Below are 27,121 nucleotides of genomic sequence, written 5' to 3' on the forward strand. Positions count from 1 at the left end.
GCGATTTGTTTTTTCATTCCTTATGTGAACTCTGCATCAGTGATATTTCTGAAGTTTTGCTGCTGATGTTTAGCTTTGATATTTCTTTTTGTGCTTTGATGCTGATTGTGAAAAATCCTGCTGAACCTGCCCGCCCCCGCCCCTTCATCCTCACTCGGTTTCAGCAGATGCCGCCCCTCCCTGACTTATTCCTGTTAAAAAGGGGTTTTTCCTTCCTCCTCCTGTCACCAAGCTCTTGCTCGTTGGGGTTTTCTCTGTTATTGTGGGGTCTTTACAGTATAAAGCAGTAATTTTGTTGTGATTTGGAGCTGTAGAAATAAAACTGAACTAAAACAAAATGTTGAAATAATTTGATGTAAAAATGACCAAGTTACCTTCACATCTTTTAGAGTTTTTCACTCAACTCTTGGTACCCCTACAGCTTCTCGTGTTCCTTCTTCCTGATATTGCTGTCATTCGGAACCGCTACATCGATCACTACGGCCGTCTTCTTCTGTTTGTCTACCACCACTATGTCCGGTTGGTTAGCCACCACCATTTTGTCCGTCTGTATCTGGAAGTCCCACAGGATCTTAGCTCGGTCATTCTCCACCACCCTTGGGGGCATCTCCCATTTTGACCTCGGGACTTCTAGGTTATACTCGGCACAGATGTTCCTGTACACTATGCCGGCCACTTGGTTATGGCGTTCCATGTATGCCTTGCCTGCTAGCATCTTGCACCCTGCTGTTATGTGCTGGATTGTCTCTGGGGCATCTTTACACAGCCTGCACCTGGGGTCTTGCCTGGTGTGATAGACCCCAGCCTCTATGGATCTTGTACTCAGAGCTTGTTCTTGTGCTGCCATGATTAGTGCCTCTGTGCTGTCTTTCAGTCCAGCTTTGTTCAGCCACTGGTAGGATTTCTGGATATCAGCCACCTCCTCTATCTGCCGGTGGTACATACCGTGCAGGGGCCTGTCCTTCCATGATGGGTCCTCGTCTCCCTCCTCTTTCTTGGGTTTCTGCTGCCTGAGGTATTCACTGAGCACTCGGTCAGTTGGGGCCATCTTCCCAATGTATTCTTGGATGTTCGTTGTCTCATCCTGGACTGTGGTGCTGACACTCACCAGTCCTTCCTTCTGCTTAGCGTACAGCCTCAGGGTGCTGGACTTGGGGTGAATGCATGCATCAAGACCATGCATGGTCAGTGGCTTCTATCTCCTCCTTTGGCCAGGTTATTACCCCAGCAGGGTACCTGATCACGGGCAGGGCGTACGTGTTGATGGCCCGGATCTTGTTCTTACCGTTCAGCTGACTCCTCAGGACTTGCCTGACCCTCTGCAGGTACTTGGTGGTTGCAGCTTTCCTAGCGGCCTCTTCATGGTTTCCACATATAAGTAAATAAAAACATCTATATATAAACATAAACATAGTGACTACAACCCAAGACTAAAATCTATCCTGTGTATTTGTGTGCGAGTTAGCCAGATTACACAACCAAAGCTTGTGAAGAAGAGTTTACAAAGAGTTCTCAGGCTGTGTCAAAGGAAACACCTACTAACATCACGCACTAACACATACTACCACACAATCCCAATTCAAGAGAGTGGAGACGTGTAAATAAAAGCAGAACTTAATAAGAGAAAATATATCAGGTGTGCAACAGCAGCAACATGTCTCAAACAACGTTGGTCAGCAAGCAGCGTCTTAGAGGTTCACCGATGTGCAAAAGCACTGCTTAGAGTATCTATAATTTCACATTATTACACAGAATTATGTTTATGTCCCTACTTATGTTTGTTGCTCGTTGTGTTTTGCACCTACAAAACCTCGTAGACATCGAATTGACCACAAACTCCTCGAGTTCAATGTTATTACATAGCACCGAATCACAACAGTCTAAAAATGCTTTATATTGTCAGGTAATACAATACCTCATAAACCAAGCTGTTAATGTAAAACCTCTGTGCTAGCTGAGGTCCAACAGCTAAAGCAGGAAGGGGAACTCCAGGCCTCCAGTGTCCTGCAGGTTTTAGACGTGTCAGCTGATTCAGACTGCTGAAGGACCTCCTCTACATGTCTGGAGGTTCTCCAGAGGTAATGAACTGGTGTGTTGCAGGACTGCAGGACACCGGCCCTCGAGGCCCTCCCCACCCCCGAGCTTAAGCCTGGCCAAAATCCCAAACACGTGAGCAGTAATCGAGCTTTTCACATATTTATGACCTCATGTTGTAAAGAACAGAGGACCAAAATACCTCCACAAACTCTGAGACTGATAAATGTGCATTCAAAGCAGCATATCTGACCCTCCTCTGTGTATCTCTGTAACATTCGTAGTATAAAGATTCAGGTTTTATCAGATACACTAAAATTAGCATAAGATAATACGAGTAAGTCTTCCCAAAGCTACAATCATAAAACCGTGTGTACAGTTGGCACTTTCTTCAGCATTAACCGATTTACAGAAAACTCACCTGCTGCAGGCTCAGTTCAGCTTTGACCAGTGTTCTCCCAGAACTCCCAGTGGACAGAAATATCCTTCGTCTTTGCCACAAACTCTTTGAAGTTATATGTGGTGAAAAAATGACAACGGGCATCATTCGAGACATGTACAGTTTTATTGTTGTGCCACAAACACACTGCAGCTCTTTTACCTCATTAGCATTTTTATTTTGATCATCTGATAAAGTCATACATGCCCGCATAAATATTTGCACTGTTAATATGTATATATTGTCATCACCATGGAATTAAGATGCTCCGTTATGAGATTGGTTTTCTCTTTTTGACCTTTATTCTTCCAGTGGATCAAAGTAAATGGCAACATTGTTACATGGAAAATATGTAGATGAACAGCAAACACACGTAATCATGTCTGAATGCGTCGCAGCCACCTTATAGCAACACAACTGTTTGTCTGCGATGGCAAAGGAACAAACAAAGGTTTACCTGTAGCTTCAAAATACATCCAAACTCTCTCACACACACACACAGCAATAAATAAAGAAACACAGGTGTCACAAATGAAGCGGGTAAAAGCCTCGGCCTGGGTTTAAAGTGGCTTTAAAGTCAAACGTGGTAACAGTGATGACAGGAAACAAGCAAATCCACGACTACATTATTTATGTGTTGAAAAACAAAACTAAAGGACAAGTCTGCTGTTACGTGTCTACAAATCTGACGAGAAGCCCAAAACCAACAGAGTGTTACTGGGACCATAACCAGACTCTAAAAGGACCCACTGGTTTCTGTTGGAGCGATCAGTTGATCTAATTAGAGCCTGTGGGCTGTTCATTTTCTCTTTAATCGCTACCAGAGGTCTCTTCCTGTTGATAGTTCTTCCTTCCGACTGTTACCAACTCATATGGTTTTTGCTCCAATGTCTATTTTCCGTCCATAATTTGCTAAACGAGCTTGAAGAACACTGAGACCATGAAACCTGTGATGCCATTTTTCCTAATAAATCAAAGGCAAACTGTCCATTTTCTCACAGACTCAACACTTCATTTTATATTAAAGTCAGTGTTGCAGGCTGGAGGAAATGTTGCTGCATGCATGGCCAATGACAGCTGTGTGCAGCAGAGGAGCAAAAGCAGAGCTGGCGTTGGGTTTTCCTGTAGATTTGTTGACAGTAACAGTCAAAGCTGCGCTTTAAAAGGTGTGGAAACGCTACGAGTAGCTGCAGGTAAGGAAAAGCACCAACATGAAGCACGAGGACATGAGTGCTGCACCGAAACATTCATCATCACTACTTTCTTTCTCCGTAGACACGGCACACACAGGTGACAGAAACAATGCTCCACACGTGCAGGAAGGACAGACACGTGGATAAAGTAAGGGCAGATGACAAAAGGTGTGAGCACACAGCCTTTGTGAACAGATGGGCGGGTTGATGTCGGCTGAGTTTCTGATGATACGCATTCACACTTTATCTGGCATTAATCTCATGTGTACTGTGGCCGTTCTGCAGCTGGTGCATGTACAGCAGGTTCAGGTGGGCTAACGTGGTAAATGCTTTGAATTATTTCAGCTTCTTTCCAGTCCCAGCTTGACTTTTTGTCATCAACTCCCCTATGTACAAATGTTTACACGAGTTCTTCAAGAAGAGGCCGGTGCGTGAGGCGAAACATCCGAGACGCGCCTTTTCTTTCTAATCCGCCTTTGGTGCATCGTACCTACATCACATCAAAGCAGCCGCAGGAAGCGAAACACGAACAAAAATCATCAGGACGGTGAGGGGTGGCTATCTTTGGTCACAATCAGAGCGAACATCTATCGTTAAAGCACAAAAATACGGTTCCAATATCTGACAAACCAAAGAAGAAGAAAGAAAAACTCCAGTGATGAGCAGGGACAGAGGGCGGTTCGATCTGAGGAAGTGTACGTCACCAAAAGCTTCAGTGGAAAATGTAGATCAGTGGAAGCAGCTGCTCAGCTAAGGTTTTCATCCTCCTCCTCATCCTCGGTGTCCTCACAGTAGCGCTGGAGCAGTCGGTGCAGGTGCTGCTGCAGCGCATCAGGCTGCAGGGCATCTGCGGTGTTGTCCAGGCGCTCTAGGTGCACATGCTTCCCCTGAGCATCCCTCACCACGGTCCTCTTCTGGCTGCGTGAATTACGCATCTGGCTTCTGCAGGAACAGGAAACAGTAGTAGTTCATCCAGGATCACAGTAAGTGGCTGCAGACTGCCAGGCTCCACGTTTGTTTCATAAAGAACAATAAATGCATCACCTTCATTTCCATGTTAATGAATCATATCGCACCACATGATGCATCATGCTTTAACTGTTGTTTAAATATTTGCATCAGGATTTGAAATGTTTTTCTGATATTTCAGATTTCTAGAACCATCTAAACAAACTCAGAATCATTGTGTTGTTTCCTAAATCCCTAATAATTGTAACTGTATTGCATCTATACTCGTGTGGTTACATGGTGTTGTCACATCTAAAAGGATGCTGGTTTGAGTCCAGCTGGAGGCTTTGTTGTTGGATCAAATCAAATGTGGCGACGCCCTTTTAAAAGAATGATGTCACACATCATGTGGACTGAAATGAAAAACAAGTTCACAGCCTGTTCTCTCTCTAGCCCGCTGGAACAAAACGTGGCTGAAACAAGCATCAGAAACCAGCAGAGCATAAGCAAACATTAGCATATGCTGCTGTCACTTTGCTTTATTACTCACTGGTTGTACCAGTAATGGCACCATTGTTTCATACCAGGAATGCCAGTAATGTGAAATATGTGTGTCTGCATCTATTATTGCTACACTGCACATCTCAGGATCTGATGAAAACAACAGAAGTTGTATAAATAATGTGCGCACGTGTCTCTTTTCTCCCTCACAGACAGTAAAGGTTAGGACAGTCACAGTGTGGTCACACAGCACACTCATGCAGTCCAACCTTTTAACCACAGAACCGTCATCCTGTACAATCTCTTTCTCTACTATATGCGGCATTAGCACTTTTCCAAATCCTCCAGCGTAACTCATTGCCTGGAGGGGAAGAATGAGGAAAGACAGATCAAATGCTAGAAAGCTCTCAGGTTTTCTCAGCGCAGTGATAAAATGCCTGCATTACACCACGAGTGTCCTTTCATCCTCGAGGCGTCTAAAAACAAATATTATTCCTGAGCTGAAATCTTACTCACCTTCTCAAAGTCCTCTCTGGCTGAAGGCAGGTCTGCAGCCAGCGACGGGTCTCCTGTGTGCTTCTCCATCCTCTCGCCTCTCACCACAGTTGTCTTGACAACCTTGCTGACCTTTCTGCCCTGCACTGGCTCCACTTCAAACTCTGACGCTGTGGCAGCGCTCAGAGCCGGGGACTCTGAAAAGGTCAGCTGGGAAGGAAATACGATGTCACGGTTACTTTGAATAACAGTGGACTGAAGTACAGCAAAGACGTGCCTGCAGTTAACTGGATTTACAGTTAACTGGCTCACCCAAACACATCGGAGAGAAAGCGAGTCCATCAGAGACGTTAACTTGGGGTGAATTTCTTCCCCGAGGACATCAGGCATGCAGACTGATCTACCTGAGCTGCAGCCAGACCCTCCACTGGAGCCAGCATCCAGTTGGATTCAGGCTTAAAACCGTCACAGCTGCATCAGGAGGCCCTGAATGATCCCTTGGTTGAGTTTGTTAGACTAAGCAGTTTGTCTTCGCTCAGTCTCACAGTGTGTATATGCAGCACTTCTGTATTTAATATTAGCAGCACTCTCTCCCTGCACTTCACCTCTCTGCTCGCTTCTCTTTCCCCTCACCTGCAACAGGTTGCAGCACTTTGAGGCAAAAAATAAATTGACTCTCGACTGCAGCAAAATAACTCCTCATTACCGGATATAAAACACAAAGCAACAGTAGGATTAGCAGACGTCAGAGGCTCTCACCTCCTTCTGATCGCCTCCACTATGAAGCACAGTTCTCTTCACCACCTTTGAAACAGCATCTCCCTCCTCTATCTGGACCGACTCCTGGTGAGAGCCTTCGATGGTCACTTCCTGTGTCTCCATGCCGTCTGGAGACACATATTTACGAATGACCTTCCGCGTGACCTGTTGGAGAGGCAAGTCACTGTAAAGGTTTTCTGTATGAAGGACCAGGTTTTAAGTGTAATACAGATTTCAGTGTTGAATCTTCCTCACTTTCTTGACCACCATGTTGCCATCTTCATCGATGTACTTCTCTTCTGTCAGGGTCTGCAGGGGGATGTCTGGCAGGTTATCGGCCTGCAAAAGACACAAAACGCTTGCTGTGGGTTCACACCTTCACTCACATTACGCACAATCTACAGACGTCAAAGAACATTTTGCAATCAATCCAACGGTAATTAATAATAGTCAGCTCCAACAGATCTCTGTATTTCAAGTCCGTCTGAAAACAGTGTTGACGATTGCTGAATACCAGCGTCATTATGGGTCCATTCAGGTTATACACAGTGCAGCTTTCCTGTTTCAATGCACAAGTATCACTTCCAGTAACAAAAGAAAAAAAACCCTAATGGTGACACGACAACATGTGTAGAACAAAGTGTAGAAATACAAATTTATCTTAAAAAACAAGCAAAAAAAACAAAAATGTGAATCTAAAGTCAATGAAATTGTAAAGGACCAAAGTTTCTAGCTGACTCTCTGAAATATGACGTTCTGCATTAGAGGAAAATGAATTTGAGCCGAGTGTATTATACAGGATTAATCTGAAAAGCTCAGGCTGAAAAAGGAGCAGCAAAACTATCCACTAAACCTTCAACAGGCCACAGGCGCACTGCACTGCACGCAGTCATGCTCGTTTACCTGAATGATTACTCTGCGTCGGACCACCCTGGTGGTCAGTACATCCTCCTCTGAGCTATCAGAGGACAGCATCCCTAGCTCCTCAGCTATCTCCTGCACATAACCAGCATGGGTCAACATAGCATGGGTCTAAACAGTGTCTACAGTTAACTTCTGCAGCCACAGGTCTCTGTGCAATGCTGTGAAAAACTGAGTACACTGTTACTGCTTTGTCGAGGAGGGAAATTATTTTACTGCTATTGTTAAATAATTGTTATTGCATTAATAATATAATTTGCAGCATGGATATTGCATTCCAAGGTTTAGACAGTGTCTCTTTCAGAAAGACTGAGTTGCAGGCTGACAGGAAGTTGTATGCAGAAAGAAGCAGGAAGTTATTTTGAGCCGCAGGCTAAGACGAGGCTTTAACAATGTAACAGATAGCTTTATCATTTTATATTAAGGTTTTAGTAGAGGTTCTTGATTAAAACATTTATTTAGTAGAAGACATACACATAGTCTCAGTGAGCTTCTGGTCTGGTAAAAGGTCAGAAGTGCAACAGGTGAATTGAGAAAGAGCATGTGAGGTCAACACACACACACACACACACTTTAAATTAGATTTATTTAGAGGAAGAGGTTAGTTATGTTTGGTTGTAACTACAAAATTGTCTCGGTAAAAGAGGAACCGTTTCTTGTTGTCTCGACAAGAAAGAGGAACAATTCATTTTAAGATAAGAACGGAAAGTACCAAGCCATGAAAATAGGAGATGATTTTCTGGGTGAAAAGTCATGATGATGTTGATCTGATCTATGTATAAAATGTGTCTGTGACGTATGAAGGGGCGTCAGTAAACAAACCCTGATGCTATAAAATATCTGTTCATGCTTTGATTAAGTTGAAGACTACTGGCTGTCTGCGTACAGAGTGTCTTCCCACGCGTGTATTCATTAAAATCATCGTTTGACTTCACCCGGCCGGATCGGTGTGGTTATTCTTCGATCACCTCTTGTACCCTTCCTCAATATTGAATCTTAACATTTGGGGGCTTCGTCCGGTTATTGGGGAAGGAGAGTTGGAGGTTTGGACGGAGAAATCCGGGGTCTTGGGTGGTCTGACGGGCAGACGTGAATTCCAGTGGTCTAAGTGAGTGGGCATAAGCCGGCTTATCCAAAAGGTAAGGCACTACCTGTTGAATTATTTCCAAAGTGTGCCAAATTGGACATGATAAAATTTAAGTCTACTCACTGAAGTTACTGGTGGATGTCTGTTTTGATTTTGATGAAAATCTCATGAGTTGAAGCAGTTAGAGTTCTGCTAAGAAGAAATGAAAGTAGTTAAGAGTCTGATAAGAAAAGTTTAAATAATGGGTTGAAGTCCCAAAGAAATTGAGTTAGAGTCTCAAGTAGTTGGTAGGGAATTGGTTATTGTGTTGGTTAGAGTCCAAATTTGGTCATAAGAGTGGACCTGAGCGGTCAAATTGGCCACTAGGTTGCACCTGCCTCAGTTATACACTTGTTTCGGGTGTTGATTGTTGTTTCAAAATATTCTAAATTATTCTAGAACGGCAGTTCGAGTCTGCTAGGAAGCGCAGAGCCCGGAGGTTACGCTCCCTCCTTGTCGTGGACGCGCGACATTGACCTCTCGGCGAAGAGGGTTAGTTCAGTGTGGTTTAGCTGTGGGGTACAGGGCATCCCGGAATTAAGCTAGGAGTTAGAGTCTCCTTACCGTTTGCAACGGTATCTGCGCTTTTTTGGACAGGAGAAGTTGGTCTTCGGGCGTGTAACTTTAACTTAACACTTCGAGGTAAGCCTTGGCTGTGAAATGCCAAAAATAGAGCTTCAGGCAAAGTTTGGGTTGGTTGACGCTTTTAAATTGAGTTAGGGATTTTAGAAATGAGGCCAGAAACAGTTAAAGTCTTGATACTGGTTAATTGGTGGGCGGTTATTTTAAATTTGTCTAAATTGGTTAGGCGCTAAAGCTGACAGATCTGACAGTAGTTGTAAATATAAGACGTCTTTGTAATAAGAGATCTCTGTGTGTCGAGTCAGTAATGCACTGACTGCCTGCTGCTATTTTTGGAGGTGTGTGTGTGAGTGAAAATGCAAATGAGTAAGCAGTGAACTGTTTAAGCCACAGTTGGTTTTACAAATACTGCTGCAAACATTGTAGAGTGTGTGTTTAAAATGCCATTTATGTTTAGCAAAGGACTATAAATAAAGTTTTGAGTTGCCGTAGTGGATGTATAGTAATTGATTGAGTTTGGATGTAGATATATAAATATATTGAGTGCACTGTATATACTTAAGACTAACACATGACTTTCAGTAGTAACTGTTCTCCAGCATTAGCTGCTGGTGGGTTTTATTTTTTCAATTTCTTGTGTGTGCGGTGAGAATTAATGGAGGTTTCAATTTTTTGTTTGTTTGTTTTTTACTTGCTTTTTTGATTATGACAAGCATGTCTAAAATACTCTTAGGAAATTGTGTTTTGAGTTATATTCTTCAACTCTAGTCACAGTTTAAGTGTGAATGCGGTGACTAGAAGGTTTTGAATGATGAATGAAGGTGTGAGAGGTATTTCTTTGGTGATGTAAAGTAGGAGGTTTTAAAGTTTGAAAGTGTTTTTAATTTAAGAGATGCATGAGTGATGTTATGAGAGTTTGAGTTTCTTTTTCTTTCAGTTTAAAACACATAAGTACATACACTTGGTACACCTGTTTACTCTTTGACTTTATTAAAACAGATGGTGTATTTGAGTTTGAATTTCAGTAATTGTATGTTGATATGGTAATTTAGTTTTATGTTAGGTGAAGGAGATGTCCATCTCTGCGTCTTGCAGGATCGAAAGTGAAAGTTGAAGGTTGTGATGTGAATGCTGTGAGTACTCGATTTGAATGATTCTGTGTGAGGTGTACAAAATACTAAATAATAATAACACTATGAAAGTTGATAGTAGAGTGAGTGCAAGGTGATGTGTGAACAGAGGAAGTCTGAGAGAGAAGTGTGTGCGTAGGCAAAATGCAGAGTGTGTGCGTGAAATAAGGGAGTATTGTTTTTTACATCAAGGTTTAGTAGAACTAAAGTAGAACGTTACAAACAAACAGATAAATAAAGTAAAATGAAGAGAGAAAATAACTGACAATTACATTAATGAATAGAAAACACACATACACAAAGTGCCATATGTGAAATTATTCTAGGAAGGAGTCAGAATTGAGATAGCTTATTATAGAGATAGTTTAACATAAGATGCAATGAAGGAAGCAGCTTACATTCCTTTAATTCCCAGAGCCAGTGTGTTCCCTCCCCTGCCCACTTGGGCCCCGTATCAGGCGAGTATGGAAGGCTGGATAGCCCATGACGGGTAAGATCCCACCTCGAAACCCTGGGACAACCTAAGGCAGGCACAGTCACGAATACTCTCGGACCTGACGGGTAAGACCGCTGGGCTAGGGTGGAGGTGGAAAGTGGCAAGTGGAGCCCTACCTTCTGGCTGAGGACAAGGAATGCTGCTATTTAAGGTAGGAAATCAGAATTTGGGTTAGTAAAGTTGGGGAGGAGAAAATTGACTGTTTAAAGGCAAAATTATGAAGGAGTCTGACACACTGTAAAAGCACCATATGCAAATTCACACACACAAACAGGAAATGCATTAAACTTATAAAGACAAGACAAGACAAGCTCATGGAGTTTAATGCATAGACACTGATTAAACCTAGCTAAGAACACAAACATAGGCAATGAAGAACAGCTTGCTATTTTGTATGAATGATACAAGGGTGTGAATGTTTAATAAAATACATTTGAGTTTGTAATTGAGGAATAGAATAAGCCATATGACAAAGGGAGTTATGAAAACGAAAAAGGGATTAAAGTAGTTTTAAAAAAGAGTGACTTAGGAGTGCTCTCGTACTGAGTGATCAACACTAGTGATCACTGTTGGAAGAAATAAAATGATTTAATGAGTTGGGAATGTTTAAACATATGTTTCTGTTGTTACAGCTTCTTGAGAGATGACTCAGTATGCAAATTAGCTGGAGTGTGTGTGTGACTGTGACTTTCAGGAAGAGGAAGCATAGCAGAGACGAGAAGTGCAGATTGGGGTAGGAAATTTATAGTTTAGTGATTATATGATGTCGTAAGGGGGTTTTATGCTGAATTGAAGTATGTTATAGAGCATAAGGGGGTGATTTTTGTGTGCAAATTGAGTGGTTTTAATGAGACTTTTGGTGTATTGAGGAGGTGAAATTATGTGGTGGCAAGATTTGTGTGTTTAAGGTTGTTGTGGTGATGGGTTGATTCTGTCAGGTAGGTTGTTGTTGTTATTTTTGTTTTTAATAGAGGGAGTTTTAGGAAACATGGACATGTCTAAAATTGGGCCCATTATTTTGTAACAGTGCACTTAAAGAAAACCTGTCAGGTGATTTTGTTTTGTTTTTATGAGCTAACAATCAGCTCTATTTTTTTTTCATTTCTGTTTTAAGCAGGCCTGCAACAGTGAATAACGGCGCTGAAAGTTCTCGGGAGGAGCAAATATAAGGGGGCTTTCCAGATTACAATTGGCTGAGGAGAGCTACCTGTGGGGACTGATCAAGGTCGTAAGTCCCTGTAAAAAGGATTTTATGCGAGTCAATCCAGTCCAAAAGCATAAAGAAATATTTCCCTATGGAAAATAAAAATGACTGAGCTCATTTTGCTGAGGGTGGAGTATCTGATCGTGCGGGAAGCTCCACTATCAGCAAATATATGGTGTGACTGCATGTGAGTGAATGTGAGGGTGAATAAATGTGGACAAACAATTTGTTTTTACCAGAGAAAATTTCTGTTTTGTTTTATTAGGTGGGGTTAGATTATGAGATTATAGTATATTGTTGGGAGAATGCCAAATGCTAAAGGGGAAATATTTTTTGATGTAACTCAGTTACCATTAATTGTAGAAACACATGACTGATAACTGTTCTGTTTTAAGTTTATTTTTATGACATAGATTGGATCATGAGTGGGGAAACTGAGCATTTTTAAGTTTTGTATAGTATCTTGACACATGAAATGTATCAAGATAAAGGGGGGTTTAGGGTTTAATAATTTAATTGCTTAATAATTTAGGATCATTTTAGGACCTTTTGGGTTTTTGATCATTTGGATATGGTAAAACTGAAACTGGTATTTTTAAGTTAAGGTTAAAGGATTAAAAGTGAACTTGTCACGGTTTGCGAGGCAAGCCGTGTGGAGTTGTAGAAAAGGACCCAAAAGGCGGCAGCTCTGGTGCAGGTGAATATTTATTTACAACGGTGGGCACAAAACAGCACTGGTGGAAAAACAAGAAACCGGAAAACTGGGTAAGCTAATAACACAAACCAGAAACGAGGATGCAGGGAGGTCCGGGGAAATACACAAGAGACGCAGGGAGACCGAGGGGAAACAATATAGACGAACCAGGAACTACAATATCAGAAGACACAACTTAAATACACCCAGAGCACGGGGAGAACACAGACATAACAGGCTGGGGGAAACATGGAATAAACACAAAGAGAGACGAGAGCTCATAAATAGACAGAGGGGCACAAGGGGGTAAGAGTCACAAAGGGAAAAAACACTTAGGGAACACCACAACAGGACACCTCAGAAAACCTGGCCTAAATAAGGAGCGAAAATACAAGGAACCAAGAATGCTGGGCCAACATGGCCCAGGACCATGAATCCTGTTTAGAAGATACAATGCCAGTTTTTCAAAGCTGTGAATAAATCTTAGAGGGAAAATTAGTGAGGGTTGAAGGGGTAGAACAGGTTTGATTTTTTGATCTTTAGAAGAAGTGGTTATAATGTAGGCTTACACATACAGATATTACATAGGAGGTATTTTTAGGATAAAAGGGGGAGCTTATAAATAGAAATGATTTTTATACATATTGCATTTTGTGCTTTTAAAGGAGTTGTGGCTCAAATTTGTCTCTGGAGGGTCACGAGCCTTTGGCTAGCGCTATGATTAGCCAATCTACTGTGAGGATAATATGAGTTCATGAAGGATTGCACACGCTTACAGACACAGAGTTAAGAAACACACATGACAGTATTGATTCCAGGCAAAAGGCCTTAAATTCATTTAGCTTTTAACTGAACTTAAAGAAGGACCAAAGAGGAAGGAAAGCATATATTTTGGTTAAGTCTGATAAACTAGAATTAGGAGGTATTGTTACATTAAAAGGAGCAAAATGAAATAAAAAGGCTATACCGAAACAGGTGATAACATAGGAAATGTGAGGTTTTAAAATGAAGTTAGTGTTAACACATAGGAGTTGTTTCAAGGCAGCATTTAGCTATGATGAAATGTATACAGGAGTAATTGCTTATATGCTTGAACTTAATTGATTAAAGTGGTTGTTTTCTTTTGGAGTAGATTAACTTGCAGCAGCGACAATTTGTGCACAGGATGTTGATGATCAGATAAGGGAAAATAGAGCGAGCAACTGGACGTGAAAGCAGGGCTCAAAGAGTTTAAAGTGATGAGTAACGTTGAAGAGTATACATAAATACAAGTCAATAAGTTAAGAGCATAATTAGGATCATGCTTTTAATTAAAGAGTCCCAGATAGGATAAGTTAGGGAGATGCAAGAAAAGGTGTTTTGTTTCCTTTGCAGAAGACTGATCTCGGCGACCACAGGAGGGGCGAGGATCCTGGAGATCTCGAGGTTCGAGACCACCAGAGAAGGGTCTGCGTGAGGACACAATGTATTGTGACCTCTGGTTTTCAGAGGTCAAAAGGGGGAGTGTCGAGGAGGGAAATTATTTTACTGCTATTGTTAAATAATTGTTATTGCATTAATAATATAATTTGCAGCATGGATATTGCATTCCAAGGTTTAGACAGTGTCTCTTTCAGAAAGACTGAGTTGCAGGCTGACAGGAAGTTGTATGCAGAAAGAAGCAGGAAGTTATTTTGAGCCGCAGGCTAAGACGAGGCTTTAACAATGTAACAGATAGCTTTATCATTTTATATTAAGGTTTTAGTAGAGGTTCTTGATTAAAACATTTATTTAGTAGAAGACATACACATAGTCTCAGTGAGCTTCTGGTCTGGTAAAAGGTCAGAAGTGCAACAGGTGAATTGAGAAAGAGCATGTGAGGTCAACACACACACACACACACACTTTAAATTAGATTTATTTAGAGGAAGAGGTTAGTTATGTTTGGCTGTAACTACAAAATTGTCTCGGTAAAAGAGGAACCGTTTCTTGTTGTCTCGACAAGAAAGAGGAACAATTCATTTTAAGATAAGAACGGAAAGTACCAAGCCATGAAAATAGGAGATGATTTTCTGGGTGAAAAGTCATGATGATGTTGATCTGATCTATGTATAAAATGTGTCTGTGACGTATGAAGGGGCGTCAGTAAACAAACCCTGATGCTATAAAATATCTGTTCATGCTTTGATTAAGTTGAAGACTACTGGCTGTCTGCGTACAGAGTGTCTTCCCACGCGTGTATTCATTAAAATCATCGTTTGACTTCACCCGGCCGGATCGGTGTGGTTATTCTTCGATCACCTCTTGTACCCTTCCTCAATATTGAATCTTAACAGCTTCCACAGGAATCAAGAGGGTAAGTAGCAGTAGCAGGTTCTGCTAATCAAATGCATGTGAGCAGAAGTCTACAGCATTCAGGTGAGCATCAACACAAGCAATGAACTCAGCAATGAACTGCCCAGATTGTTGGCCAGAAGTTGTTGCTGTCCATCAATCTGACGTCCAAACAAGTCAAAGTGGAAACATTGTTAGCAGGAGTTAGAGGCGATGAGCTGCACTTGGCCTGGGTACGTGCAGTCAGTGTAGGGAAGTCCTGAATCCCAGAGTCAAATGAAAGGCCACCTGTACCGAAGACGCTACTACTACTGAAGAACAAAGGGGGGTCTGAAGTACTCCCACAAATCTGCAACAGAACGGCTAAAAAATAAAAGACTCGAGCTGGGGTAGTAGTCCAAAGACCAGAACTCAACTCTTTACCTTAAGAGAGCTGTGCATAAACAAAAGCATAACTGCACTGCCCCATATGACTGTATCCTTCATAGCTAAAGGAAATTCTTTTTGCATATATTTAAGGGGGGGATTATCTGTACATGTGAGTGGGATGAACTGCAACAGGCAGAAATCAAAGCAAACAGGTGCAAATGTCTCTGTTAAAGACTCCTTACAGCAGCTCATGCATTTCAGCAACAGTTTGAGATACTGCAAACAAACAAACCCCAAACAGCACACTGGTGTGAGGAAGAAGTGTTTGTGTTATGACATTTGCAATATTTCTAATATTTATGCACACAAAAGCATTTCAGTGTCTTTTAGTCTCCAAAGTACCGACTGCTTGTTTGTCTCTTGATTTAGGAATGCAGATCCACAGCACTGTGCTCATGCTCAACCTCTTACCCGTCCCAGGAAGTCATCATCGTCATAGTATTCTGCCTGATCTCTGGAAGGGAGCTCCTCCAGTACAGGGAGCCCACTGTCTGTCTGATACGCCTCTACATCATAAGCAAATTCAGGAAGACTTTCGCTGCTGGTAGAGAAGAGATTTCTATCTTCTGCCCGCAAGAAGAGCTGGTTTGCTTGAGTAGCACGCTGAAGGCCAGTATCAAGACTACTCCCAGGTACTGGTGAAGGGGGTTCAGAGATATGATAGGTAATCACATCTTCTGGTTCCGAAAAGTCAGAGAAGGCTTGTCTGCAGTCAAAGAACTCCATATCTGAATCAGAGTGCTGTGGAGATTCAGAGCCCTTGAAGTGCTGCTTTACTGGGACATTCGGTTTACCTAATTCAGATTCGGACGCTTGTTTCTCTCTAGTTCCTGTGAGGACCTTCTTAAAGTCTGGTGAAAAGTCTTCGGTGTCTCCAAGGGTTTCAGACTCTTTCTTAGTCAGAGCTTGGCTCTCAAGCTTAGCTGACATAGAGTCGCTGAACACTGACAACAGGAGGCTCCTGTCATTCAAGGACACTTGGCTACAGTCAGGAGCTCTCAGATGTTCTGGAAGCATTGCCTGGTAATCTCGATCAGGAGTTGGCGAGGGTGAAAAGTGCTCACTAGATTGTGCTTCCTTCAGGGACAGCTCCCACTCAGAGCACCTGTGGGATGCAAATGAAGCCTTCTCACGTGAAGGCAGAATTGGAGTAACAGCTCTGTGAGTTGTGTATGTGCTGTGTTCAGGTAGCTGTAGAGGGACTGATGCCATCAGCTTGTCTTCACCAAAGAGCACACCTATGTTACTGCTCTGCTGTGTTATTGTTGTAGCAGACTGAAGCTGTGTGTCATCGTCTGTTTGAAACCGTGTTTCCTTTGGTGTCTCAGGAGCCTGGAAGTGAAATTTCAACATTATCTCAGTAGCTAACTAAGAATACCAGAGGGTGAGCTTTAACCATGCAGACAAAGCCTTTTTTAATCCAGAAAAACAAAGCAAGTTTAGTCTGAGTTTAGGGAAATAGGTTTACTGCTTAGAAATGTGCAACAGACTGCAAAAAGTGCCCCTCAATAAACAACCGTCTGTCGTCAGACAAATGAACTGAAGGGAATAATTAGTAGCTCACGACACATCCCCAGCATTAATGCACTCCATGTTGTTGTTAGTTCAGCAATGTATTTTCCTTTTTTTGTCACACAGTTACACTTTTTTATGTCCAAGTGACATAAAAGGTTACGTTAATGAAAACTAGTTACTCTCTGCTGGATTTCATGCTTTCAGTCTTACCCTTTGAGAGGCTAGCTTGGTCTTTAGATCATCAACACTAACAGGCTGGGTCTTCTTCTGCTTTCCTTCACCATCATTAACATGTGAGTCTTCCTCACAGACGGTGGTTTGTAAAGTTGAGAAGTTTCCAACCTGGGATCCGGGCTCCATCCATTCTTTGTATGACTGAAATTCTGGTTGTAATTCTTTCATTTCTTGCCACTTAGGATGTTCTTCACCAGACTTATCCCCAATTTGAATTACTAACGGTGACATCGCTATTGGGCTTTTGATAAGTAACGATGAAGATGGACCAGAGTCTAATTCCTCCTCTGATTCTGCAGTTTCAGGGCTCAAAGGTCGCGAAATATCATTAATCCAACAATCAACAGGCAAGGCCACAAACTCAGAGTCTGATGCAAAAGAAACCGGAGAAGATGATCTATCTACTGGAGTAGCATTCATAAAATAAGATGACAATATTCTCATAAATTCAGGTACCGGTGAGTCAGGTAACAGTTGTTCAAACTCACCGAGAGACGACACAGATTCAGGTGAGGATGGTCTGTCACTACCAGCAACTTTTGATGATTTGACAATCAACTCGTACTCTGAGTCTGAACTCTGTGATTCAGTTGACGATGACTCACAAATAGTGCTGTAAGCCTCCAACGACTCTGTAAACTGAGGGATGGGAGAGTCTGGAGACAGCGGCCTGTTCTCATTGAACTCTGGCATTGATTCTGGAGATGATGCTCTTTTGTCAGCCATGTGTACGGCAGATTCAAATGACACAGGTATGTATTCAGAGGACTCGGAGGATAGTGGCCTGTCTGTCTCGTTTTGATCATCAAACAGTGGAACTTCCACAGATGATGGTCTGCATTCTACAAAGTCAAAGTCTAAATTCAGTGGCATATGATCTGAACCCAATGCTAAAGGTGACGATGATGATCTGGGAAACATTACACATTCTGACAATGCCACTGTAAATTCTGGTACTGGAGAATCTGGTGAAAGTGGTCTGAACTGACTGACTGATGTCACAGGTCCTGGTGATGGTGCTCTTGCATCTAACACCATGACTGCATTGGGGGACATGGAGGATTCTGGTGAACCTTCATCCTGTGTTTCTGCCTCAGGCAATTCAAATATAGACTTTCCCTGTCTGTATGGAAGTGCTCGTGAAGAGAAAATGTGTTCAGTCATAGGTGGAAGTGACTCTGCCTCCTCTGAATTTTTATCCTTTTCTGTCCGATTTTCGTCATCTGTTTCACTTCTCTCGTAGTCCATTGTGCTGTCAACAAACTGTGTAAACCTTTTTTTACTATGCAAAGTTTCTCTGGCACACTGAAGATGACTTGCTTGAGAACTTGGACTCCATCGCTCAGCATCATCAGCGAGATTATACTCAGTTACCATAATTAGTGATTCTTTAGGGTCAGGTGGGTCTTTTGATTCATTTAAAGATGATCTGGATGCAAGTATTTCCTCCATATCTAATACTAAAGATTCAGGTGATGTTGTTCTTTCTCCCGTACAGAATGGAGCTGAAGCCTGGGATAAACTGTCAGAATCTGAAAAGTCTAATGGTGACATGTTTCTCACACACGTGAAAGTTTCCACAAAACTCTTTGTGAAATCGGGCACTGGTGATTCAGACCCCAGGAGTTCGTCATATGATCTTTCGGACTGCGCTGACAATGCTCTCTTGGTAGTGACTCTTGCGTTAAATGGAGAATATGTCAGATCACAGTCCAGATCTGAAAACAATGATGATAATGATTCAGAGGATGAGCTGCCATAAAGTGTTCCTGCTGCTGGAGCCTCAAAAACATTTTGTGCAAACCAAGGGAGAGGTGAGTCTGGAGAAAGCTTCTTGTGTTCATCAAATGACTGAGTAGATTCTGGAGATGCTGATCTAATGTTTCCAAGTAGCACTAATGTCCCAGGAGACATGGGCCTGTATTCTGGTATAGATTCAACAGAGAGCGGCCTTTCTTCTGTTTCTGATTCTACTGATTCAGGAGAATCTGGTCTGTTCTCAACACAGAAAATTGTGGACATCAAAAAGTCCCTCACAGCGTACTCGACATCTGATTCGATGGATTCAGGAGAGGATGAGCGATACCCAACATTTACAATGACGTGTTCTGGCATTCCTGGTGTGTAATCGGGTATTGGCGAGTCTGGTGACTGCACTTGGTACTCATCTCCAGATGCTACCGAGCCAGGTGAAGAGCATCTCATGTCATGAACTAGTGAGCTTAAACTTATAAAAATATATTCATCGTCCGAACATGTTGACTCATGAGATGCCGATCTTTGTACAAAGACATTTTTGGGTACTCTAAACAGTGTTTTCACAAAGTCAGGTACAGGTGAATCAGGTGAAAGTTTATCTGATGATAGAGATTCAGGAGAAAGTGGTTTACCAAGTGTTGGGAGGTCTATTTTTAGGTCTGAAAGCACTGACTCAGGGGACATGGACCTTAAAGCACTGTGAGACTCACGAGGTAACTGAATGGGTGAGGCAGGTGAAAGGGGTTTACAATGATCTTCTGACTGAGTTGAATCAGGAGATTCTGCCCTGTCCTCAAACATCTGTAAAATCAGAGGAGCATATTCTGTTTCTGAAGCCACTGATTCAAGTGACGATGACCCGTGAGCTTTGAACTCAACATTAGTTTCTGGCAAACCCCGTCTGAAGTCAGGTACAGGGGAATCAGGAGAAAGACTTGTGTATTTGCTCACAGATGGTAAGGATTCTGGAGATGAATGCTGGCCTTCTGGGACCGTAAGAGAATATAACTCTGTTTCAAAATCAGATAACACAGATTGAGGTGAACAAGACCTGAAGTCTGTATATGATATTGATGATTCTAGATCTGGTCTAAATTCAGGAATTGGTGAGTCTAGTAAAAGTTTAAACTCTGATGCAGCTGATTCAGAAGATTCGGCTCTGTCCTTAAAAAGCCCTGTGGCACACAAATCTCTCTCTGAATCTTCATCTGAATATACTGATATGGGTGATAAGGGCCAGTGTTTGACTTCTAACATAGTGGTGTACTGGGGTAGTGGAGAGTCAGGAGACAAACATCTGAGGTCAGACACATCTGACTCTGGTCTGTCCTTAACATCAGACATCTGTGAAATCAAAGGAGCATATTCTATTTCTGAAGTTACCGATTCAGGTGATGACAACCTGTGACCACTGGCATCAACACAAGAAAGAGTGGAATTTGGTAAATGACCTGATTTGTTTAGAGAGCCACTTGATTCAGGAGAAGATGATGTGACATTTGCCATTAGTGATACAGGTGAGGAAATTCTATACTCTGATATAGAGTCAAAGGTCAAAGGTTTCTCTTCAGTTTCTGATTCTAATGATTCTACAACAACTGGCCTATCTTCAGTATCAAGTAAGCGGTTAGCTAAAGATGAATACTTAACATCAGACATAACTGTTGATCTAAACTCAACAAACGATGGGTAACGTTCAGCTACTCCTGACATCACCTGAGGTTCAGATGAATCTGGTGATTGAGTTTGACTTTCGTCTCTAGATACGCCTGAATCAGGCGATGGAAGTCGGCGTTCATCTGTCATTGATAAAAATCTACCCTCTTCAAATTCTAAATCAGAAAAACAAACAGATTCAGTTGAACTGGACCTGCATTCAGCATTCGAAACACTTGGGGGCTGAAATATAAAATGTTTGAATTCAGGTATAGGTGAATCAGGGGAAAGTGTCCTAAATTCATTTTCAGAATCTGGTGTAAGTGATCCCCCCTTCACCTCAAAAAATTGCATGTCCAAAACTTCTAAGTCATTGTCCAGCATGAAAAATGTAGGTGATGATGACCTACTTCCAAAAACTAACACACCTTCTTCTATATCTGGGTTAAATGGTGGTGGTAGAGGAGAGTCTGGAGATAGAGGCCTAAACTCATTAATGGATGCCCTTGAGTCAGGAGACCATCTTCTTATTTCGGTCACTAAGTCTTCAGGTGACATGGGCCTATATTCCATGACTGACTCTGGTGAAAGTGGCCGCAATTCAGTTTCTGAATTGAAAGACCCTGGACTGCCAAGGATGCAGGACTCAGCAGGACTAAATTCTGATGAAACTGAAGGTTCAAAAAATAAAGCAGAAAATTCCTTCTCTTCCACATCTGAATCGAGTTGAATACATTCTACATTGGTCCCAGTATCATCAACTATTTCAGCTCTGTTTACAAAACTTTCTCCTACATAATGAGGATCATACAGCTGACATATCATCTGGTGTGCCCTAAATGTTTCATCAGCTGCTGACATCTTGTCTTCAAGATTGGAAGCTGATTGAGGTGAGTCTGTTCTCTCATTTGTAAAGACCACTGAAGTTGAGAAGCCATAATCAGTATGTGAAAGCAATGACTCTGGTTTGGAGGACCTATATCCAAAGGCAGCTGTATGCAATTCAGGTACAACAGGTCTGAGGTCTTGTAAGGGGGAATCAGGTAAAAATGGAACGCTTCCATCTGCAGATATTACAGAAACATGTGATAAAGGCCTCCTTTTGTTGTGGTCTAATCCATCAGTTGACACAGCTGATTCTGGTAAAGATGAGTGACACTCTGAAATGTTAGAAAAGTAAGGGAAAATCGGAGGAACTGGGGAATCCGAGCACATGCCTTTCAAAGAATCTGGAGAATCTGTAATTTCCTCCAGCAACAAAGACCTGTTTTCTGACTTAGAATCAGGTGACAATGGTCTGTCCTCTGAATCCTCCAGAACATACTCAGTTTTTGTTCCAGCATACTCAAAAAACCCAGTTTTACTTGTCTCTCCGACATAGTGATGATCATGTATTTGAGAACTTAGCTTCCAAAATTCAGCACCATAAACAAGTTTATCGATGGGCACTTTAACCTTCTTTAAGGACTTACCACTACCAGCAGTCTCTGTAAACTCTGTGATTCCTGATTCAGGAGATTTGGGTGTCTGTTCAGTACAAGTTATGTCTACACTTGATTGTTGAAGTAGTGACTTAGAAAGTAGTAATTTATGATCACTAATTGAAATTGATTCAGTAAGGCCTGTTTCAAATGTCGGCATTGGAAAGTAACCACTGTCTTCTCCAGAAATTTCAGAATAAAGAGATGAAGGTCGAACTGCAGAGCAAAATGATAGAGCTGAGTACTCATTCCTTGACGAAAGCAAAACGGGTGATAAGGGTTTTCCAGGAGTAGCTGTAATGGCACATAGCGGCATGTCTTCATCAACAGAATCTGGAGATGAAGCTCTGTTTTCAGAGAATAATGGTTCCAGAGAATCAGACCCATACTCTAGATCAGAGCAGAGTGAATCAGGTGATGAGGACCTTTCCATTGTAGCTGTAACATAACCTTCTGGCAAAGCTACTTTAAACTCTGGGATGGGTGACTCAGGTGAATGCGGCCTGTCATCATCAACAGAATCTGGAGATGAAGCTCTGTTTTCAGAGAATAATGATTCCAGGGACACAGACCCGTATTCTAGATCAGAGCAGAGTGAATCAGGTGATGAGGACCTTTCCATTGTAGCTGTAACATAACCTTCTGACAAAGCTAGTTTAAACTCTGGGATAGGTGACTCAGATGTAAGAGCCATGTCTTCATCAACAGAATTTGGAGATGAAGCTCTGTTTTCAGAGAATAATGATTCCAGGGACACAGACCCGTATTCTAGATCAGAGCAGAGTGAATCAGGTGATGAGGACCTTTCCATTGTAGCTGTAACATAACCTTCTGACAAAGCTAGTTTAAACTCTGGGATAGGTGACTCAGATGTAAGAGCCATGTCTTCATCAACAGAATCTGGAGATGAAGCTCTGTTTTCAGAGAATAATGATTCCAGGGACACAGACCCGTATTCTAGATCAGAGCAGAGAGAATCAGGTGATGAGGACCTTTCCATTGTAGCCGTAACATAACCTTCTGACAAAGCTACTTTAAACTCTGGGATGGGTGACTCAGGTGAATGCGGCCTGTCACCATCAACAGAATCTGGAGATGAAGCTCTGTTTTCAGAGAATAATGATTCCAGGGACACAGACCCGTATTCTAGATCAGAGCAGAGTGAATCAGGTGATGAGGACCTTTCCATTGTAGCCGTAACATAACCTTCTGACAAAGCTACTTTAAACTCTGGGATAGGTGACTCAGATGTAAGAGCCATGTCTTCATCAACAGAATTTGGAGATGAAGCTCTGTTTTCAGAGAATAATGATTCCAGGGACACAGACCCGTATTCTAGATCAGAGCAGAGAGAATCAGGTGATGAGGACCTTTCCATTGTAGCCGTAACATAACCTTCTGACAAAGCTACTTTAAACTCTGGGATGGGTGACTCAGATGTAAGAGCCATGTCTTCATCAACAGAATCTGGAGATGAAGCTCTGTTTTCAGAGAATAATGATTCCAGGGACACAGACCCGTATTCTAGATCAGAGCAGAGTGAATCAGGTGATGAGGACCTTTCCATTGTAGCTGTAACATAACCTTCTGACAAAGCTAGTTTAAACTCTGGGATAGGTGACTCAGATGTAAGAGCCATGTCTTCATCAACAGAATTTGGAGATGAAGCTCTGTTTTCAGAGAATAATGATTCCAGGGACACAGACCCGTATTCTAGATCAGAGCAGAGTGAATCAGGTGATGAGGACCTTTCCATTGTAGCTGTAACATAACCTTCTGACAAAGCTAGTTTAAACTCTGGGATGGGTGACTCAGATGTAAGAGCCATGTCTTCATCAACAGAATTTGGAGATGAAGCTCTGTTTTCAGAGAGTAATGATTCCAGGGACACAGACCCGTATTCTAGATCAGAGCAGAGTGAATCAGGTGATGAGGACCTTTCCATTGTAGCTGTAACATAACCTTCTGACAAAGCTACTTTAAACTCTGGGATGGGTGATTCAGGTGAATGCGGCCTGTCACCATCAACAGAATCTGGAGATGAAGCTCTGTTTTCAGAGAATAATGATTCCAGGGACACAGACCCGTATTCTAGATCAGAGCAGAGTGAATCAGGTGATGAGGACCTTTCCATTGTAGCCGTAACATAACCTTCTGACAAAGCTACTTTAAACTCTGGGATGGGTGACTCAGATGTAAGAGCCATGTCACCATCAACAGAATCTGGAGATGAAGCTCTGTTTTCAGAGAAAAATTGTTTCAGAGACACAGACCCGTATTCTAGATCAGAGCAGAGTGAATCAGGTGATGAGGACCTTTCCATTGTAGCCGTAACATAACCTTCTGGCAAAGCTACTTTAAACTCTGGGATGGGTGATTCAGGTGAATGCGGCCTGTCACCATCAACAGAATCTGGAGATGAAGCTCTGTTTTCAGAGAGTAATGATTCCAGGGACACAGACCCGTATTCTAGATCAGAGCAGAGTGAATCAGGTGATGAGGACCTTTCCATTGTAGCTGTAACATAACCTTCTGGCAAAGCTACTTTAAACTCTGGGATAGGTGACTCAGATGTAAGAGCCATGTCTTCATCAACAGAATCTGGAGATGAAGCTCTGTTTTCAGAGAATAATGATTCCAGGGACACAGACCCGTATTCTAGATCAGAGCAGAGTGAATCAGGTGATGAGGACCTTTCCATTGTAGCTGTAACATAACCTTCTGGCAAAGCTAGTTTAAACTCTGGGATGGGTGACTCAGATGTAAGAGCCATGTCACCATCAACAGAATCTGGAGATGAAGCTCTGTTTTCAGAGAAAAATTGTTTCAGAGACACAGACCCGTATTCTAGATCAGAGCAGAGTGAATCAGGAGATGAGGATCTTTCCATTGTAGCTGTAACATAACCTTCTGGCAATGCTAGTTTAAACTCTGGGATGGGTGACTCAGGTGAATGTGGCTTGTAGTCATCAACAGAATCTGGAGATGAAGCTCTGTTTTCAGAGAATAATGATTCCAGAAACACAGACCCGTATTCTAGATCAGAGCAGATTGAATCAGGTGATGAGGACCTTTCCATTGTAGCTGTAACAGAACTAGCCTGAAAGATCCTCAGTGAGTGGGAGGAATCCGATCTAAACATGTCTTCAAGCAATACCACTTCTGGCGCTACTGGTCTACATTTTGTTTCAGAATGACGTGATAGGGACATGTTGCAAAAATCTGATGGTAAATCAGCAGCTTTATCTTCAACAGGGTCTTCTGAATCAGCTAGAGAAGATTGCGGCCTGGTTCTATAAGAGTGGCAGTTTGCCACCCCTACATACTGTGGGTCACAGATTTGAGACATGAGCTTGCAGTGGTCTGCATCAAAAGCTAAACCACAGACTGGTATAGAATGTTGTGTTAAAGATGAAGATTTGTCCTGACGTGGTGAAAATACCAAAAACTCGTTCTCTACATCAGCACTTTCATAAGCTGCTGTTTCAGGCATTTCAACATTTCCCTCTTCTACACTAACTGCTGTTTGAATTACCAACAGCTGCTCATTATCACTTACAGAGCCAAGAGAATCAGGAGATACTGTTCTTTTCTCAAAAAGCAATGGCATAGCCTCATACTCGGTATCTGACAGCATAGATTCTGATGATGATGATGATGATGAGTGGTAATGAATGGTAACAGGATGATTCACACATGATACATATTGTGGTATGGGAGAGTCTATGGACAAGTCTTCATTTAATGTCACAGACTCAGGGGAGTACGATCTAATATCTAACATTGCTGAGTCTGGAGACATTGGCCTGTATTCGGTTAGTGACTCTGGAGAAAGCGGTCTTTCCTCAGTACCAGAAAGTGAAATGATAACCCAGTTGCCAACATATTCAGATACTAACTCCATTGGTGTTGCTGGTTTGTTCTCATTTTCAGGTACATTCTGTCCGAGTGACAGCATGTTTTCAAAATTATCCTCATCATCAAGATGACCAGTCTGATTTGTATTTTGGGTTTCATTCATGCTACTCGTGAATTTCACATCAAGACTGCCTGTATAAGGAGTGTGGTGCACATCACTCTGAACCACAAACTCTGAAATGTCTTTATCAGCCTTTGTTTGCCTGTCACCTGCATGAACCTCATTGTTCCTGACTTCTTGCTTTGTGTAATCAGGGGAGTAAGCTGTAGGTAATAAAGACACATCCTCACTATCTGAATCCACAGTCTCAACATTGCCTCCATACAGGACCTTATAAAGTCGGCATGAAACTTCATCCATGTGTTTTGGGGCCATTTGTTTTGCTTGTGTGCTTTCTGTCATCAAATTGAGGGGATAAGAAGGGAGTACAGTAGTAGGTTGAGTGGGAAGCATTTTTTCACCAGCATGTTGTTGTGTAAGGCGTAGTTCTTCATCAGTTTCTGTAAGTTCCATCAACAGTTTCTGAAAGTCTTGCTCCACTTGCTCACACTCGATCAAACTGTCTCCAAAATCAGTCATTGACAACGGTCGACTTTTGCATACACCTGTCTGAGAACTGTCGGATGTCTCTGCCCAAGGCAATGGTGACAAATGATGAGCTTTGTCTCCAGAGTGGGGTCTTTGCAGACACTCTAAGCTCCAATCCTCTCCTCCCTCTGCCCCCTCATCTTCAGCAGCCCCTTCATGGTCACATCGTTCAAAAGTGGGGAAGGTGGACGTTGGGGTAACTTGGGCACATAACTTGGGTGCCCCTTTGTACATGGGGTGTAGCACATGGGATCGGAGATTATAGGGAGAGGTGCAGTACAATGTGAAGAAAGGACTTACTTGTTTAAAACTGCCAGTTTGTACCAAGTCTGTCATTTCCTCATATGTTCTTTGTGATAAGCTGCAAAGAAAAGAAAATGTAGAAATGCAGTGCTGAGACAAATGACCAAAATAACCCAGCATCGGCTCATATTACTGTAAAAGAATATATTTCACAAGTTTAAGGAAATTAAACCGACAATATTTAATGCATAGTAGTAAAAACCGTATTAAGTTTGCAAATCTGTGTCAAAACGATCACTAAAAAGAAGTAATAAAGGAAGCATCTTAGCAAACTGCTTTTAACCTTAGCAATGTGTTCCTTGTTTCTCTCTGTTGATGTGCAGAACAGTTGCAGAACATGTGCACGGCTGTCAATAAACAACTAGATAATGTGGATGGGGTGACATTAAACGAAGCATTCAGA

General features: G+C 42.1%; 1 protein-coding gene and 1 long non-coding RNA gene across 17 annotated transcripts in view; one reads left to right on the forward strand and one right to left on the reverse strand.

Moving 5' to 3' along the window:
• Window positions 1–2,580: 2,580 nt before the first annotated feature.
• Window positions 2,581–27,121, reverse strand: part of ank2b (ankyrin 2b, neuronal) — a 156,251-nt gene continuing 131,710 nt past the window's right edge. For 15 of the 16 annotated variants that reach the window (XM_080296444.1, XM_080296440.1, XM_026159524.2 and 12 more), the window contains 6 exons: window positions 26,716–26,776; window positions 6,625–6,708; window positions 6,370–6,534; window positions 5,632–5,820; window positions 5,385–5,476; window positions 2,581–4,608 (listed from right to left, as the gene is read on the reverse strand). In XM_080296444.1, the coding sequence (XP_080152570.1) occupies window positions 4,413–4,608; window positions 5,385–5,476; window positions 5,632–5,820; window positions 6,370–6,534; window positions 6,625–6,708; window positions 26,716–26,776 (787 nt within the window). In that variant the 3' untranslated portion in view covers window positions 2,581–4,412. The remainder of the gene's footprint in view (window positions 4,609–5,384; window positions 5,477–5,631; window positions 5,821–6,369; window positions 6,535–6,624; window positions 6,709–26,715; window positions 26,777–27,121) is intronic. The other variant, XM_080296445.1, reaches the window with a different exon arrangement.
• On the forward strand, window positions 7,484–14,768 carry LOC145423718 (uncharacterized). Its single transcript, XR_013904763.1, has 2 exons — window positions 7,484–12,633; window positions 12,665–14,768. It is a non-coding gene; the product is annotated as an uncharacterized LOC145423718 (long non-coding RNA).

This window comes from Astatotilapia calliptera, chromosome 3 (assembly GCF_964374335.1).
Source record: "Astatotilapia calliptera chromosome 3, fAstCal68.1, whole genome shotgun sequence".
NCBI lineage: Eukaryota > Metazoa > Chordata > Actinopteri > Cichliformes > Cichlidae > Astatotilapia > Astatotilapia calliptera.